At 42.2% G+C, this 18,162-nt stretch overlaps 2 protein-coding genes across 2 annotated transcripts; one reads left to right on the top strand and one right to left on the bottom strand.

The window, feature by feature from the left end:
- Nucleotides 1–2,044: 2,044 nt before the first annotated feature.
- LOC115761624 lies at nucleotides 2,045–13,512 on the bottom strand. The gene is made up of 2 exons (XM_030703453.1): nucleotides 11,888–13,512; nucleotides 2,045–3,962 (listed from the first exon to the last, which is right to left on the bottom strand). The coding sequence occupies exons 1-2, from the start codon at nucleotides 12,681–12,683 to the stop codon at nucleotides 2,737–2,739; spliced, it is 2,022 nt and encodes a 673-aa protein (XP_030559313.1). The 5' UTR covers nucleotides 12,684–13,512; the 3' UTR covers nucleotides 2,045–2,736.
- A 2,147-nt stretch (nucleotides 13,513–15,659) lies between these two features.
- LOC115761312 (phenoloxidase-activating factor 3) lies at nucleotides 15,660–17,336 on the top strand. Its single transcript, XM_030703043.1, has 4 exons — nucleotides 15,660–15,788; nucleotides 15,955–16,118; nucleotides 16,182–16,546; nucleotides 16,611–17,336. Exons 1-4 carry the CDS (start codon nucleotides 15,725–15,727, stop codon nucleotides 17,209–17,211), a joined length of 1,194 nt encoding a protein of 397 aa, XP_030558903.1. The 5' UTR covers nucleotides 15,660–15,724; the 3' UTR covers nucleotides 17,212–17,336.
- Nucleotides 17,337–18,162: the final 826 nt, after the last annotated feature.

The following is an 18,162-nucleotide window of genomic DNA, read 5'->3' on the forward strand; positions in this document are numbered from 1 at the left end:
GTAATCGGCTAGACCAGCTAGTTATAGTAGGTACTTAAAAGAGACAACTTGCGGCGTGGCGTGTGTTCAGCAATTTGCCTGCTTGACCAGCTGCCCAAGTCGGCGTTGGTATTCGAGTAAAACTGGAAATGGAAAACATTTTCTTGCCACATTTTCTTGTTGCATAAATGTGGAATACCCATAAAGCCAGCGCTGGCTGTGCCGCTGACACACACAGCGAGTGCCGCCAGCACAAGATGGTACAAGAGGGATATGCCGCTCCTTGTCACAGACGCACACATCGGGCCAGGCCAGGCCAGGCTAGTGCGCGCTTTTAATTGAAAATCTCTTACGCAATGCTGAAGCAGCCGTCCCCGGATCCCAGCTCCCAGGCCAAGCATAACTCCTGGGCCACCGCAAACTGGAACTGCCAATTTTGATTTATACGGTAAGCGGCTGGCAAAATATACGTTTCGCGCCTGCCGGCAATTAGGTAATACGCACATAAAGGTAAATGGCTATAGGTGCAGGTAATAGGTATAAGCCCAGCCTGCAATTATTGTGGCCAAAAAATATAAAAAATAAAACGAGGACACTGATGCAACTCGCTTTTGACTTTTGTGTAGTTATAAACTGCTTAAAAATTAACCTGTTCACCCGAGACGATGCATCTGTATCTGTATTTGTATCTTTTAATATACAGCTCACACATGTTGCCCCCATACGAAGTGGAAGTTAAAGTTGAGCTTGAATTGCGATGATCTTTGCTTGCGGCATTATAAGTAAGTAGCGTCGAGCCAAAAACTGGAAGTGAAATCGGAATTGGAATCGGTCGCGACCACCGTCGCCGTCGCCGTCGTCGCCATCGTCATCGTCATCGTCATCTCTCGCCAGCCAGCTTTAAGCTATACCGAGATTCTCGACAGTCTCTCGACGATTTCATCACTCAAAATTCGAATATGCACACAAAATATGTTCGTTGCAACTTTCGCTTGTTTATTTATTTATTTTTTTAACATAGTAGTTTGTTAACAAATTTCTGAACTATTTGTGTTTGAAAATGCCACAGAGCAGCATTCGCGGCCCTCGCACGCCTCTGACACTCGCATGCAAATCAGCAGCCAGCGACAGTCGAAACATGCAAGGAATTCGCATGCAAATTCATTTATGAAGCCCACGACAGCCCATATGCAGAGCTAGAGTCTAGGCATAGATCTACATAAGCTCTGGGTAATATTCTGTTGGGTGTTCCAAGCAAATGCATACACTGTGATAAAATTGCAGCACAAGAATAAATATTTGATTTGAATATGATCAATTTTTTAAATGCTCATATTATATATAAAATATATACGAACTGACAGAAATTACAATTAATTAATTTAACTTTAATAGGATTTGACTTTTATGGGATAATAAATATTTATGATCTTGATAAAATGACAAAGTGCAAAAGACTTCAGTTTAAATATGCAACATTTTTAATTGGCAAATGAATGTTATGATAATTTTTTAAAGTTAATTAATTACTTTTTTTTTTTATTAAAATTTATTTAATTTCAAAGACTTCAAAGCAAAGTTCATGTCTTAATCCGTATTTTATTATTAATATGGCATCGTCACTCTCTCGAAATATATAAAAATATATTAAGATGTTGTTAATTGAAATTTCATTTGAATCGCCTTTAAGTTTAAATTATTTACGACAGTTTTCAAGATTTATAAATAGTTTTTTTTTCGAGCGTGTATCGGCTGTCACATGGCTCCACTCGCACCACGTGGTTGCCCCTTCAACACCACCCGCTATGCCAATCAGTTACATGCTGACTGACGTACAGGGTATACGTATGTATGTAAATGCCGTGTATTTATTCATGTTGTGCCCGCGCATGCTAATTGACTTAAAGGTGTGCTTAGGCCTACACACGAAACCCGGCGAACAAACGGTCGTCAGATTTTATAAAAATAGATCTTGGCTTTTAGAAGAGACCATTTAGCAAACACTTGTGTGAGATTTTTCCAACAGAGTCCCAGGCTAAAACATTTCGTTAACATTTTATTATATTTATTGTACATATTTTTGCAATTATGTTTACACACACATATGCATATCTAATACATCTGCGCCTTAAGATGCTAATATGGACAGAATGAAAGATATGTTTTGTAGGTATGTTTTTTATGTCTACTCGTAAGTGCCTTTTTTAGCTCTTCCTTAACACTCCATTCATTCGAAAAGATATTTTACATTTGTGCTCGAAAATAAGAACAAGGAAACAACTTGTTTGACGCACTTGTTTTCCACGTTGTCAAGTGTTGTAGTGTATTATTTTATTCTACATTATTTATTATAATCGATTATATGTTGTCTTTGCTTTTGTCTGGTTATGGGCAAAGGAATTTTCATGTTTAAAAATATATACTTAAAGTATAAACCTAATAAGGCACACATATTCATTGTAGATAATTGATTTGATTTCGATTTCGATATCGATTTAGATTTCGATTCAATATCAATTCTAATTTTGGTTACCCAATTTGATTAAAGTCTGTCGCTGGAGCCCAGCTTGGTCGCTTTTAAATTTTATAATTGATTCGTTTCCATTTCTAAATTGACCAGCATCGCTATAATGTTGTAATATTCTATATATATTTATATGTATATATAGTTCTCTTAGTCCAATTCGGGTGTACTCATTCAGATGACAGCGTTCCTAATGCGGAATAGCTTGGCTTAAGCTCAAATCACTTGCCAACTTATCTGCGCGGCTTGCCGAAACTACTTGCGGGACCCAGTGGGCCATATATCGCATGCGGATGCTGGGGATGAGCATGTGGATGTGCTGGACCTGGTCCTCCGTTCGCCATGGCAGCTTGTTTGCGCTGCAGCGTGGCCGGACCTGGCGCCATTTGCCTGCGCTCGCCATCGTTTAGGTCCAGGCCAGCCACCATTTGGGCTATTTCGCGCTCCTTCTTCATGTCCGGGGGATTGAACTGTAGGCTGGCCAATGAGCCGTGACTGCGACTGCGATGCTCCTGGCGTATTGAGTAGCTAAAGGCGCGCTCGTTGAGGTGACCCTTGCGCCGATAGATACCCGTGCCGCCCGGTGATGGTGACTCGGCGCCCGAGTTGCCAGAGTCGTCCAGGCCGTTGCCCATGGACGCGGCCATCTTGCGGCTGGACATGCTCAGTGGACGCGGCTCGCCGATCATTGACTGTGCCATTGGTGGTGGCGGCACACCGCCCATTGCCTGCTGATAAGCGTAGATGGGCGGCACAATGGGCATGCCCACGGGCACGCCAACGCCGCCATTCTTCTTGTCCTTCTTCTTCTTTTTGCTGGTCGAGCGCGAGGGCTGCAGCGTCGCGTACTGCTGCGGCGGCATCATCATGGGTATCTGCAGCGGGGGCATGCCACCCAAATGCTGTGCATGATGCATTTGCATCATGTGGTGCTGATGCTGATGCGGATGCGGATGCGGATGTGCGTGTGGATGTGAATGATGAGGCGGCGGACCGGGCGGAAAACCGCGATGACTAATTGTGTGATATTGGCGTGCGGCATGCGGCCCGGACACAGGACCATAGATGACGCTGGCTGGTCCGGGACCCGGACCTGGTCCGGCGTGCAATTGTGAGCGATGCAGCGCCGCCGCCGGATGCATGGGCTTTGGTCTGATTAGTGTGCCCGACAAGCTCTGGCTGCCGCTTGACTTTGATGACTTCTTATCGCGCTTCGTCTTGCGCTCCTCCTTAACAGGCGGCGGTGGCACGTCTATGGGTGCGCTTATCTGACGCGCTCGCAATGGCCTGCCCAGCGTAGAGCTGTTGCCGGCGAACAGCTCATAGGGACTCTCTACGGCACCTATGCTGTCCAGCTGATCCTGTGAGCCGCTCCACACCTTGTGATTCTCATCGCCATTGTACACTGAGGCCTCGCCATCATCCACAGTGACGTTCAGGTCGGCACTGCTACCATAAACTGCAAGTACATAAAGAAATTGGATCGACCTTAGAAACTTGGAACCTTAGTTAAGTCATAAAACTAATTTCTCTCTAGGGTAAAATACTTTATACGAGCAAAGAAGCGAAATGCCCGCCAAAACTGTATAAAGCATTTACTTTAGTTAATTATATATGCAATACACAGGTACAGATTTATATTAAATGAAAAAAAAAAAAACAGCTCTATGTTAAGAACAAGTTGAAACGTACATATAAGATATCATTCGATCCACAGATCTGAATGCAGGTCTTGGGTTTCAGTCGATAGCTGGTTGACCTTCGCGGCCAATGGATGCTGTCCACTAAACTATAAATGTCCAAAAGGACGGTTTGTGGCAGGGGCATTGCAGGGGCGCAATACCTTGGCCGCACTTGTCTCACATTACCGGTCATCGTTTTGGCGCTTGCTAAAGCGCTGATTCACTCGCCGTGCCAAGTGCCAAGTGGCGATCGGCCCAGTGCTGGGCCATTCAATGGTATTTACATTAACCAAAAGCTCGAAATTAGTCGAGCGCGTCTAATCCAAAAGTGTTTACAAAAAGGAGGAGAAGAAATATATGGGCCAAGACCGTCAAGAGTTGACGGTGGACGCATTCAAATGAATCGATTGTGAGGCAATTGAATGCGTTGCGATTTGACTTTGACGACTCTTAACTGTTCCCATCGCACGTACGCGTGTGTGTGTGTGACTTGGTCAGTTAGGTAATGCGAATGTGTCCAACAGATACAGATATAAATATACTAGCTACACACACACATGACTATGTGCGAAGCCGTTACTATCAACACCGCTGTCGCTGTCGCCGTCGCCTTTGTCGGGACCGATGAAGGTTGGCGCGGTTCTGCAGCGCATTTGGGCCATGGCAGCAATGGCAACGGTTTTGTAATAAATAACGGTAATTTAATAACTTTAGCGCGGCGGCTACACCTGCGGCTTACGTTGCGCCCCGCCACCCAGAGTTCCTGCCAGAAAAAACCAGCCCAGACCCAGCCCCAGTCGCAGTCGCCGCCTAGTCCGGCAGACAACAACAAAGCGACGAGTCAGCGACGTGTATACCCTTACTGAGAGTATTTTAATTTAGTCACGAGCTGCGTAAATCATAGGGGATGCCAACTCAAATAGATTCTCCATAGAATCAATGGGTATACAAATTTGGTGATTCCAGAATTTGAATAATTTTTCAAAAAAATTGCGACCTCTTGAGTTCTTTAAATGGTTGAAAATTGTGGTTAAATTTTTATCTACAATTGTATGCTTTTCTATGCTCTTGGTACGTACGAGTCTGAAAAGGCTGAAAAAAATGACCTTATATTAATGAGATTTACACAATTTTATAAAAAATATTTTCTACAAATTCTAAATGAATTTGAATTGATATGATATGTTATTTTGAGTTCGTGGAAGTTTATATAATTCAAATGTGCCATTTTCAGAATCTTTCAAGTAGTATGATCGAGTTTGCTGCATCGGATAACTTTATTATTTATCTGTTCAGATCTTTCGGAAATAAAGTATTTGTATAAAAACAATTTATACTTTTCAATCCAATATATATTGTATTTATATCGTACATCTGAAGGGTATATAATCTTCGACGACAGCTGTTCTTTCGTGTTTTTCTTCTATTTTTTGTTTGTGTGTCTCTTTTTATATCTTTGCTTCTTAGCCATGCCATAATTTGGTTTGGTTCCAATGTTTTTTTTTTGCCATTCTGCTGCGGCTCTGCAGCTCTTTTGCTGCTTTGTGGCTTTGTCGCTGCTTCTAGCATGAGAAATGTGCGCTCGCTTTGGGGTCTATTGACCTCCGAGACGCGGCTAACGTACTCGACTGACTGCCGTTGAAAATGAGAGCGAACTCTTGGGCACATCTTACCCTTTGTTGCCCCCTCAGGTAGCACCCAAATACATATATACATATATTGTATGTAAACTGATTGTTTGAGCGGCACAAGCTGCAAAACTTTTGGTGGGAAACGCTTCGTTTCGGCTGTTTCTTAATTAGCGAGCTTTTCACATGGCCAAATGTCAAATGCATTACATATATAAATTAATGGCCACAAAACTGTCCGACCCATTTCGCCAGTTCTCACATAACTTCTAGGGCTCCGCTGCGTTTTAAATATATATATAGATCCATATCTTTGCAGCTTTCATTTTTAGTTTCAAGCTCAGACCGATATTCGAAAGTGAGTTTAAGTCGTTTTGGCTTAACGCTGGAATTGTAAATAAAACTATGCGGGCAGCCGTGGCTAAGATATATCATTTAGCATGTAAGCAATGGTATTAAAAGTGTTCTTTTTTTCTTATTCCTTCTTGCCCATTATTCCATTTAAAACGGATTGTTCCTATGGAAGATATATGATATAGTAGCAACAATACTCTGCCAACTGGGAACAAGTTTGTATAGAAAAACTTATCTACAGATGTATTTACTATGTCTATATGTCTACTAATATGTATAATATAGTGAGAAAAATGTACCAGGGTATAACCACTTAAAATTCGTTTGGTAAATATTTGCCCTCAAGAACCACCTTGTTAGTTATATTTGCCAATATAACACAAAGATTATGGCCATGTCGTATCTGCATCCCAAGCCGGTGAAACTCACACCACGATTTCACTTTGATTTGGTCTTTAAACAATCGATTTGTAGCTTTTACCACGCTCGGAGCATAATCTGCGTAAATGTTTTGCGGAAGTCAATCAAATTCCTGAACATTGTATTGGCCGAGCAGCCAGTTAGTTGGCTTTGGTAAAAATGCAAAATATAGTTGGTAATTACACTTCCAGTTGCAATTTACGCTAATTTCGCTTTGAGCGTGGAAGTTGATTTATAATTTTTAATTGTTTCGCATTTCGCTAGCTGCTATAATTACGTGAAATTGTTTAAGCCAGCTGCAAGCAGAGGCCCTCTGCTAGTGCTGCTTCGCTTGATCCTCTCCCCTGCCCACTCGATCTCTTACTCTTTATATATACTTATGTCATAAGCAATGTGCGCCGCACCACACTCCATTCACGAAAAGTAAAATTAATACTCTCACTTAATGTGGCGAGTGGCCTCAGCGCATGCGTGCGTGAAAATTGTATTTCCACGTCAAGCTGGCCAACGTTTTGGGCTGGAGCTGGGGCAGGTTATTCGGTGAGTCACTCAAGCGGACTCAGATCGATGGCAATCTATGCAACTGCTTCGAAATGAGAGCTCAAGTTAAATATTTAATGTTTCTTAAGTTGGCCAAAACAAACTGTTGGCATTTAAGCGTGTTTGCCATTCAGCTGCCTTTGCCACAGCGAAATTCCGAGCGGAAAGGGGAGTGCCAGAAGCACAAATAGCGCCTTTGAATTTTTGTTTTTCTTTGCTTTGTTTTTGCCTCCACTGATGCAAAAATGGAGCCGCAATGCGGCTTGGAATTTGGTTGTTGTTGTTGTTGTTGTTTTTGTTTGCCATTTCGTTTTCCGCTGGCAGCCAGCCGCGGCTGGTTGCCCCAATGCCCCAAACCACCATCGACTCCAGCGTGCTGCAGCTGCGCAGCTAGAGTCAGCTCTGAACTGGGACGACGCCAACGTAGAATGCCAGACGAGTGACTAATGGAAGCACCTACAGGCCCATAGATTGTGAGTTATTCATATGCTCAGGCACCAATTGAAATGTATTGGGGTCTGGAGTTAAGTGTGTGTCGCCAGGCACATCCGACAAGACAAGGCAATAAAGATTGAAAAGATTTTTTGGCCTTTTTCCATGGTGAAATCTGTCGACTGACGTGACTGCAATTATTTTTCGCAGGAAAACCCATTTGAACTTAAACAAAAATGGCTTCAGGAAAAGCTGTTTAAATCTGGCTCCGGCTAATCAACCTTAGTCAAGTCAAGATATATTTAATTCAAACAGATCAAACAGATATGATAAATATTCTATAAAACCAGGTCTTATTTTTCCGATCGACTACAAAACAAACTCACAAGCGTGTCATATATGAGCATGGATCTCAGTGATTGAGTCATTTATTATTAATCGAAAGCTACTAAGACCTTTCAAAATTCAATTATATCATACTTATTTTTTAAATATTTATACACTTGAAGTGCACAGCTTACTAAAACAAAAGATTATATTCATTATATCATGACTATAATAAATTGATTACGGAAAATTGCTTTCGTTTCAAATAGAGACAAAGAGATGGAAAGCAATATACAGAGAGAGGTGGCATGCAAAGTAGGTCAAAAGTTGGAATTCGCTTGAGTTTGATGGAAGCATTTTTTGTTGTGCCACTTCAATCACTAAAAATAATCAAAATCAAATTTCTGTAATCGAGCTTTGCTTAAACGCAATTCGACATGGCAACAACAAAGATAGACCGCAGAAAAAAAATAATGAAAAATGTTGCAAGTCAACAAGAAATTTTTGCCGAGTGACTGCAACATGCAACCGGCCCAAGTCATTCAACTGCAACTGGATTTCGGTTAATGTGCCTGCCACTCGCTTTATCTGCCTATCCTCTCTGAATCTCTGTCTAACAAACTGTCTATCTGCATATTTCACGCTCAGTCTTTGGCCAGCTTCTTTGCATAATAATAATGCAACTGCAACAGCGATGCTACAACAAAAACAACAACAACCACTTGAGATCGTTGCTCGTAATAGCAGCAAAAACAGAAATGAAAAAAAAATACAAAATTGCTGCACTGCCGCTCCTAGAGATGCCGCACGCTGCCAGCGGAAGCTGGAACCTGTTGGCACTTCTTTTGCTGCTGCGCCCACCACTGTTCGATATTTCAGTCATGGTCAAGTGGCCATCCTGTTGCTTTTGTTGCATATTTGCATGCCAATGATCGACTGGTTTTTTCCTATATATAAATACTTTTCTTTTATATATTTAATATGGATTGCAACAGCTATTGCTTCCTAAATAATTTCCAACTGATTTCCTAATAGAATTTCCATTAGTTGATTACATCATGTCCAGCCAAACGAGATTTGTGTGCGCTTTTTCCCCCTGGCCGGGCTATGTAGGTCAAATTTTGGTTAACTGTGCCGTTGTCTCATTCCGAAACTGGAATCTGGTCTTCAACAATGTGCAACTTGTTTCGGTTTGGTTTATGTTTTTCGTTGTTTTGCCATTTAAATGGTACCACAAAATCTGTCGACAAAGCCACCTGCGAATTGCTTGGATCAACAGGCTAGAGGCGCGGCCAACGGCAACGCATACACTCAAATGTGGAGTCTGTGGCCATGTTGTTTATCAATGGACCTGAACGTACGCTAACTGACTTGGCCAACAATTGGCAGTTGAGGTCGTGGCATAAACTTGAGACACAAAACAAAAACCTAGTTGTTTCTTTAGCACACTTTCGCGCCATTAAGCTGCAATTGAAATTAGTTTATTCAATTAAGAATTAAATGCTAGAGTGGGAGAGAGAAAGAGCTAGAGAGAAGCAATTATCAAGCTGTCGTACGCGAGATTCCTTCACTAATATCACACGGCGACACAACCTCAATTCGCATGGAGAGCAACAATGAGCGGCAGCAAAACCTTAATCTCGAAACTGTCTACAAGCAAATTAACAATGTTAATTAATAGAAAATCTACTACTTGGACAGAAACACACAGATACAAACACATACACACGTGTATCGTATAAGATTTTATCATACATAAAATAAAGTTTCACTTGCTCACACGCTCAATTTTAAGAATTCCCCCCCGCTTTCCAGCTCTTGCACACTTAGTCACGGGTCTGGCTCTACTTCCAGTCGATTTCACACTTCCCAGCAAGCTGCCATATGTGTTGTATATATACATATATACTTCCCACCACCGACTCCGACTGCGACTGACACAAGAAAGTGGCGAGCAGGGCAATAACCAAACCAATTCAAGACCAAGACCAAGACCAAGTCCAAAGCCCAGCAAATGGAAAACAGTCATAACAAAATAAACCCGAACCCAAAATTTTCTCACGCGTTCATCTCAATTTATGTGCCCAGTGAGTACATATATTTATATATATATATATACACGATCATGTGTATAAGACTTATGTGCGCCCCCCAACTGGCACTGGGCCCACGGCCTGAAGTTGGCAGCGTTGGCGGCGCCGACGTCCGCTAATCTGCACGCGACCACAGTTCCTGCCCAGCTACAACAATCAAGTTTGGGTGTGTGTGTGTGTGTGGATGTGAGTCCGCCAACTGCACTTGAGAATGACAACAACAACTTTAGTGAGAGAGGCTGTGAGAATGCCGCTAAATAATAATAAATTATGTGTCTGCCATGGTCAGGTATGATGGTATAAGACTTATTAATTAGCTTAGAGCAAGTCACTCGCTTTGCATAGTTAGTTTGAATGATAAGGCAAAAGATACTGGAAAAGGCAAAAAATAAAATTATTTAAATAAAATGAATAGAAGGCATTTACTCATGACAATTACAGCCAATTTGGTTAGAAAGTGCTTCCATTCGGATGGGTTTATTGGTCGCATTTCTACTTAATAAACATGCAGACATTTCAGATTTTCCAGCTGGGCCCAGGGAGGAGCTGCAGGTCGAAAGCGAAATGCGGCTAATTTGCATGGCATGAGAGTAGAGATCGCGAACGTTGGTTTGTTCGAAACACATTTAACTTGGCTGCTGCTGACTGCTGCCTGCTGCTGCTTTCCTCAGCTCTAGCAATTTACATGCTAATTATCATAACTTTGCTATAACCGAGACAGCTTCGACTTCAAAGGCAGTCGCTGACCAGGCCAACAGCAGCAGCAATAACCAATGCCATAAAGCGGCGATTTTTGTGCCTCTGTCGCTGTCGACGAAATTTAAATAAGTGGAAAGTGTTTAAAACTCTGCGAGACAGCGCACAGTCGAATACCCGTAAGTGTTTCTCTGTTACCAGACACCGTCAGCAACATCACCATCGGCTAAAGGTTCGTGTCTGGCACTTGCCGAGCCCTCCATCAGTCATCAGTGCCAACGACAGGCGTCCGAGAAACGTGCATAAAAAAAAACACTGTCAATAACTGAAAATAAAATAAAATACCTGTACTGCACCCAAATACTTTCGACGCTGTGACAACATTTTCTATTTCTCAACAATGTCTGAGGCGTGCAGAAATGTTTTTTCTTTGTACATATTGTTAGGCAGCGACTGTGTGTGCGAGTGTGTGCGTGTGTGTGTATTTCAAGGTGAGGCTCATCTTTTGTAGCTTATTTAATGATAAACGATAAACCTTCAACTTTGTTGCTATTTATATAAAATCTTAGCTCATTTGATTGATATTGCACTTCTAAGTAATTAATAAAATATATTTGAAGAACCAATGCGCGACCGAAAACCTTCGAGAATTTGTGCACCACAAGCTCAACCGAAAAAAAACTATCTTCTATATCTGTTGCGCACTTACAGAGTATTTTCATATTATTAGATCCAAGATCTAGAGCGAGGCAAATTAAAAATCATCTATAAAAATTTAAGTTAAGCACCATCATAATGACGGGGGACTGCATACAGCTGAGCATTCAAATATTCAGATATACCTACAGGGAAGTCTTACACAGTACGCATTTAACGCATTACAAATCTCCTGACATATTTATAGGAACCACTAAAAGGGTATACAAAGCCGTCTCATCTTAGCTACCTGATTGCTGAGATCATTGCTGAGATGGGAGACAAAGCAGTTTGCGTTTTATCTCAGGCTGTTCTAACGTTTCGTGCCGGTCACATGCAGCTAATTAGATGACATGCCAGCTATACTTAGGCAACTGTACCTGGGCTAGTAGCTGTATCTGATGGTTGCTAAAGATGGGGCAAAAGTTCTCAAGGCGCAAGCTGCAAAGAGCATTGGGCATTGGGCGTGGCAAAACGAAAGACTTAGGCAACAAACTCGATTGTTGAAATACTCACAATTCTTGACTGATGTGTAGCCCTCGGCAGCGCTGCCAGTGCTGCCTCCATTCATGCCCAGACCAGAACCATTGAGCACATGTCCGTTGGATGTGCGTCCCAGGCTGTTTAACGTTGTGGTGCTGCCGGCGCGAGATCTCCAGCCGCCCTGCCCGGCCAGATGATGGTGACCGTTACCATGGCCGTTGGTCAAGCCAACGCTGGTGAGGTCGCCATTGGACTTGCTGCCGGCTCCGCTCTTAAGCGTGCCATAGACGCTGCTGCCGCCCCCAACTGTGCTGCCTGTCTCCAGCTGGCGTGCATATGAGTTGTCAGCATAGGCATGGAAACAGCATCTGACTAGAGCGTTGGCCGCCGCCTCGCGTTTGCAAATAAAGACGTGGCACTCGAGCACCTTGATGCCAGTGGTGCGACGCAGTATGGCTGCAAAGATGGGCGGGTGCTGGGCGCGTGGCATGCGCGCAAATGGCGAATCCAGCGGCAGAAACTTTGGCTCCGGATGAGCATTGCCGCGCTCCGGTATAAGCACTTGACGCACGGCGGCGCAATAGTGCAGCGACTCGATGGGAAAGAAGCGTGTGATCTGCTTCAGATTCTCGTCCACATTCTCCAACAGTATGCCGTTCGACCAGACGCTCAGCCAGCTATCGATGCCCTTGGCGCCCACAGCGCCCTCTGAGGGATAGAGGCTGCGCAGCGGCTCCTGTATACCCTGCAGGCCATCCTTACTCTGGCGCGGCACAGCACTGCCCAGATAGAGTACCCGGCAGCGGCAAATGGGCGTGGAGTCGCCCATTGTGACAGTAACAGCAACAGGAACAGCAACAGGAACAGCAACAACACCAACAATAACAAAACAAAACGTCTTACGTTATGCGCGTTCTTTACGTAGCGTAGGCAACGTAGGCGCGTACCGAGACCGAACAATGTGGATTTTCTGGTTTTGCTTTATATGTTAGCCACGTACAAACACACACAGGTATGCGCCAGTGTGTGCGTGTCTATATTTGTATGTATATGTGTGTGTTTTGTGCTGTATTCAAGTGTGGTTCTTAAGCCTTTGCGAGAGAATTTGTACGCTTAGGTAAGCGGATATTTTTTACACTGCCAGTCGCATTCACTAACAAAACACGCATACACTTGCAACATCACACACACACACTCTTCCAACCATAATATCAGCGAAAAGAAACACGCGCACACTCCACAAAAGTTGACGGGGCTTTGTTTCTTTTTGTTGTTGTTTTTTCTTTCTTGGTTTTTTTTTTTTTAGAATTTTCGTTGTTTTGAGCTTCACTTATTTAAATGAATTTTGAATTTCGTTTCACACAGAATCTTTTCGTTTCCGCCTCGAGATGATTCTCGACTGGCATTCACAGACACTTCTCACACGAACACGGGACGTTCAATCAGGTTGAAAAAACAAATATGGCGTCATGGGATTCTGAGCTTTGCGGTTCCGTTTCGCACACTCCGTTGCGACTATATGTGTATACTGTATAGATACTTAATAATGCAATTGAATTTTAATTAACAGTCGTTTCATCTGCTGGCCTGACTCTTCAATCTTTGCCTCTGCTCGATATTTGTGTGTGCTCAAGATATTCGCTCCGCTCGAGACTTGCGATCGCGACGGCGTCTCACTGTGGAATGAATTCCAACAACGTGAGCGGAGGTCTACGTGGTCTTTTTCTGCTGGACTTCGATTCGCTCTTCTCAAGTTGCTCAGCTGCGCTCTCTCAGGTACCTGTTGCTGCCCACCAGCTGGAAGGTGCCATGCAGGTAGGCAGGGCACGATCACTGTGGATTGTATTGTGTCTCTCGCTCTCTGGGCTGAATTTCTGAGCAACTATCATTGCTGAGAACCATTTCTTTGCAGAGCTCGGCTAGATTACCGGTTTTTCAGCTTTGCAGCAACTACATGAGTCCGTCTTTTGCTTGTCTCGCAAAGCGGACTAGATCAGCCGGCTGAGTTCTCTGCAGATTATGAATATATATACATTAATGGGGTTTGGCTGAAATTCTTGATAGGGAATTCAAAACTATGCTGGCTATTCCAACTTCAAGAGCGTTGGGATGAATTCAATTGCAAAAAAAAATGTTTATTTAAAATAGAACATATTAAAAATGTTGTATATGTTTAAAAATCGTAATATTTCATTTGAAGATTTTTTCTTAAATTGAGGCAATTTTTTATAAGCAATTTTATTAAGAAAGAGATAAATATATATTATTAACACCTTAAACATATTCAAATTGAAATAAGATTCATCTTTAAGCTTAACATACATTTTAAAGACAGTTTTCAAGTAGGTCCACATTTTCTACACATTTTTCTACTATGATAAGAGGCTTGTGTACATATATCCATATGCTATATGTAATATGACTTTCAGAATTAAAAACCTATACTACCCATAAAACTTTAAGCTTCGCCAATTTGTTTGTGTCTCCGCTAAAAGCTTCATTCGTTGCCGTTGATAGATCGCTGTACTTTTCTGCATTTGCAACACTGACACGGCATTCATATTTTCAAATGAAAATATTTACACACCTATATAACGGGTCAACTATGATCATTTTTGTTAATATTTAACTTTCTTGTAACCAATTTTTGTTTTTTGTATTTTCCATTTTAAGCATAAGTTGTCAAAAAAATCGACTCGTAAATACATATTTACGACAAGAGACGCCCTTTTGATATTTCATCAACTAATAAGAAAGATTTCATAATAATGAAAAACTATTATCTGAGTTTTTATCTTAATTGACTGAGAATTTATTGTTGTATATACTCGCTTTTAACTAATTAGCTTGTCTAATTTGATTATTGTAAGTTACTGGGCTTATCACGATTAACAACATTTGTACTACGTCTGGAAAATTGTAAGTCCCGGTATTTGTGGTCTTGCGGTTAGAATAGGTTAATATACTAGTTGAATAAATATTCTGGCGCTGGATTTAAATTGCCTTAAGTTTTATATGAAGTTCGTACATTCGCAATATTATTCATATATATGATTCATAATTCTGCCTACATATTTATATGTATGTATGTATGTACACATACGCATATCCCGTTCATCAAACTTTCGGGGATTTCAAAAAGTTAACAAAGCTAATTTGTTTTGTACAAGTGCTGGATCTTTCATTTACCCAGAGTAGACATAAAAAACCAAAAAAAAAGAAAAATGTGTACACTTTGTGGGGTTTTAGGTTCGTGGGATTTCCGAAAAGAAGTTTGGGCAACCCGTGCAATTAGCCAGATCCCTGCTGCTTGGGCTTAGCCAAGCAAAGCTTTAATAGCAATTAAAACACTTTTAACCCAGTTGAAAAAAGTACCCCATCTGGCGTACTTATCTACCTTTACTTTCCCAACGCATCAGAGAGCGAAGCGACTGGGATTAAAAATGTGCGACAGACAGCGAGAACGGGAGAGTGAGAGTGAGACAGAGTGGGCGGTCACTGGGGGGTTTCCTGGAATTTAATCGCTTGTCCGACGCTCACCAGCATCACATAAGGCCAATCCACTAAATCAGTGACATTGTGGGTAAAAACAAATCCACGTTCTAGTCTTGGCACCGGTCACACGTGCTGCATTGACGCTAGTGGCAAACCTGTTGGCCAGTTGAGAACAACATGAGTTTAACGCTGGGTAAATTATAATTGATGCATTTTAATAAGCAGCTAAACCAGCACGCGAGCTTAAGGTACAAAAGCGCGGCACACGTCGGCGTGTGCCTCATTCACAGTTGAGCGCGCGAGCTGAGCTAAAGATCAAGAACCGAGATCGCATCGAGCTCTTAATTGCGGGAATCTTCAAGAGACTTGGACAGGATGCAGCTTCGTATGGGCGTCTTGAGCCTCGTGCTATTGGCCGTGACAACGTTGGTCTCGACTCGTAAGTAGCTAGAATAGGCAACTGAATAATTAAGTTATATACGACTATTAAGCGTATATTTCTATTATTTTTGTTTGATATCGGCTGCGCGCAACCAGTCAAACGAGTTATTTGTTGATCAATCAATTAATCGCATCGTAAATATAAACGTTTGTTTTCATTTTAGAGGCAGACAACAGTTGTTACACCCCCATCGGTGAATTTGGTTATTGTGTGCCAGCCCAACAATGCCAGTTTGTTCGGAATCTGCAGGCGACATATGGCCGGAATATTCCACGTTTGATACAAAATCAGCTAAGACAAATGGCCTGCAATATTGGCCAACGTGCGGTAAGTGCAATTTACAACATAATTGCAAACTGGCCCAGCACTCAATAATCATTCGCCTTTCAGGTCTTTCATTTGTGCTGCCCCAGCGCTGCACTGATCACTGCTCAGAGCGATGGTAACAACAATCGGAATACGTTTTCGACGCAAAATCCCACAACAACTAACACCCCGCAAAGCACACGCCAATCCACTGGCGATCTTAAGCGCATCGATCCGCGTGGCATGGAGTTACTGAACTCTGTCACGGAGTGCGGCAAGAAGGCAAACACGAAGCTAAGCGGAGGAGAGCAGGCAAGACTCGGTGAATTCCCTTGGCTGGCGCTGCTTAAGTATGAGACGTCCGAACGACCTTTTCTTTGCGGCGGCAGCTTGATTGCCGATCGCTTTGTTCTGACCGCGGCCCACTGTGTGACCAGGAACGAGAAGCTGTAAGTCCACGCTCATTATTCTGCCACGCACTTTTAACCAACTGCTTATATTCTTTCTCGACAGCATTGGAGTGCGCTTGGGCGAGCATAATCTGGGCACCGAAAAGGATTGTGAATTTCTAGGCGGTCGCATTGAGCACTGCCTGCCACCCTACGAGGAGTATGGATTAGAAGATGTACGCCCGCATCCCAACTATAAGTCTATCAACAATGATATAGCCCTCATCAAACTTGATCGGCCCGTTCAGTTCAAAGGTCACATTATGCCCATCTGCCTGCCGATTGATCGTAAATCCCAGGATATATCTTATGACCAGAGCTTCTTTATATCTGGCTGGGGTCGCACCGAGAATAACGAGCCATCCTCCGTGCTGCTCAAGGCGGTGGTAAGGCGACAGAATCATAATGTTTGCCGAAATTTCTATGCTGATGCTTACCTCAATGAGAATCACATTTGCGCTGTTGGAGAAAACATTGTGCATACCTGCCCTGGTGACTCTGGTGGTCCTCTCTTCTTCCGCAATCCTTTTAAGAATACGACACGATACATCCAGTACGGCATTGTCTCCTATGGTGGCAAACGTTGTGGCCAGCGACAGAATCAGCCGGGCGTATTTGCGTCGGTCTTAGACATGTTACCATGGATCACCCAGAATCTATATTGAAGACCCCAATCTGACTTATGTGTTTGCAACTTATTCTCATTATTATTTATGTCTTAGTTTAGTTCTCAATGCCATTGCAATAGTCGCAATTAAAGATTGTTGACTTTAGTTTGTAGTCTTGTAAAATATATGATATCTGCAGAGTGAAAATCAATTCTTTTGATGGTTATTATTTTTTAGGTGAAGTGATTACTCGAGCCCAGATGGACTTAGGGAAGGCTTTAAAAAAATAAGTATATATGCACAAACCTGTAGTCTTCCCAACATATGCGCTAATTTGGGAAAGATACAAATACAGCAAGTGCAGTAAATATACTTATAAGCAAACAGTGGGCTACGACAATAGTTGCTTAAATATGTGAAATAACATCGCAATATAACTACGATATAGACCCTTCCAAAGAAAGAGAAGAACACCTTTTTATAATAAAAAATAACAGCCGAATCTGTATCCAGGCCGTATATATGATGCAGTCGGACAGAACGAACCTTTATATTATATGTATATCGGACAAAAATTGTGGATTTTTTATAATAGGCATAATATATTTTTTAGATATCTAAACTCAGTTTCAATACGTTTTTAACTTAAGTGGAAACTATAACTATATCGGACTTCTCGTTGGAGCTGACTAGACCCAACTTGGTGTTTCGCCGGTATTTAGCATCAAAAGCGATTCAAAAGTATCTTGGAGATGCAACTACTGTATATTTTAAGTATAGTCGCTAGGTACACAATACATATAAATATTTATAAGAGACATTACCTCACGGCCTGCTCTTGCTAATATCAAGTTGACGTCATGATTCACTGTTGATCAGCTGAATGCGCCATTATCGGCATTGCTACATTCAACTATGAGTTATGAGAAGTTTGATTCACTATAAGTTCTACTGAAATTCAATCTTTTTCATTTACAATACGATTTTTTGATCATTTGGAAAATAAGT

Source organism: Drosophila novamexicana, unplaced genomic scaffold (genome assembly GCF_003285875.2).
Source record: "Drosophila novamexicana strain 15010-1031.04,08,12 unplaced genomic scaffold, DnovRS2.1 tig00000485-arrow-pilon, whole genome shotgun sequence".
NCBI classification, from domain to species: Eukaryota; Metazoa; Arthropoda; class Insecta; order Diptera; family Drosophilidae; genus Drosophila; species Drosophila novamexicana.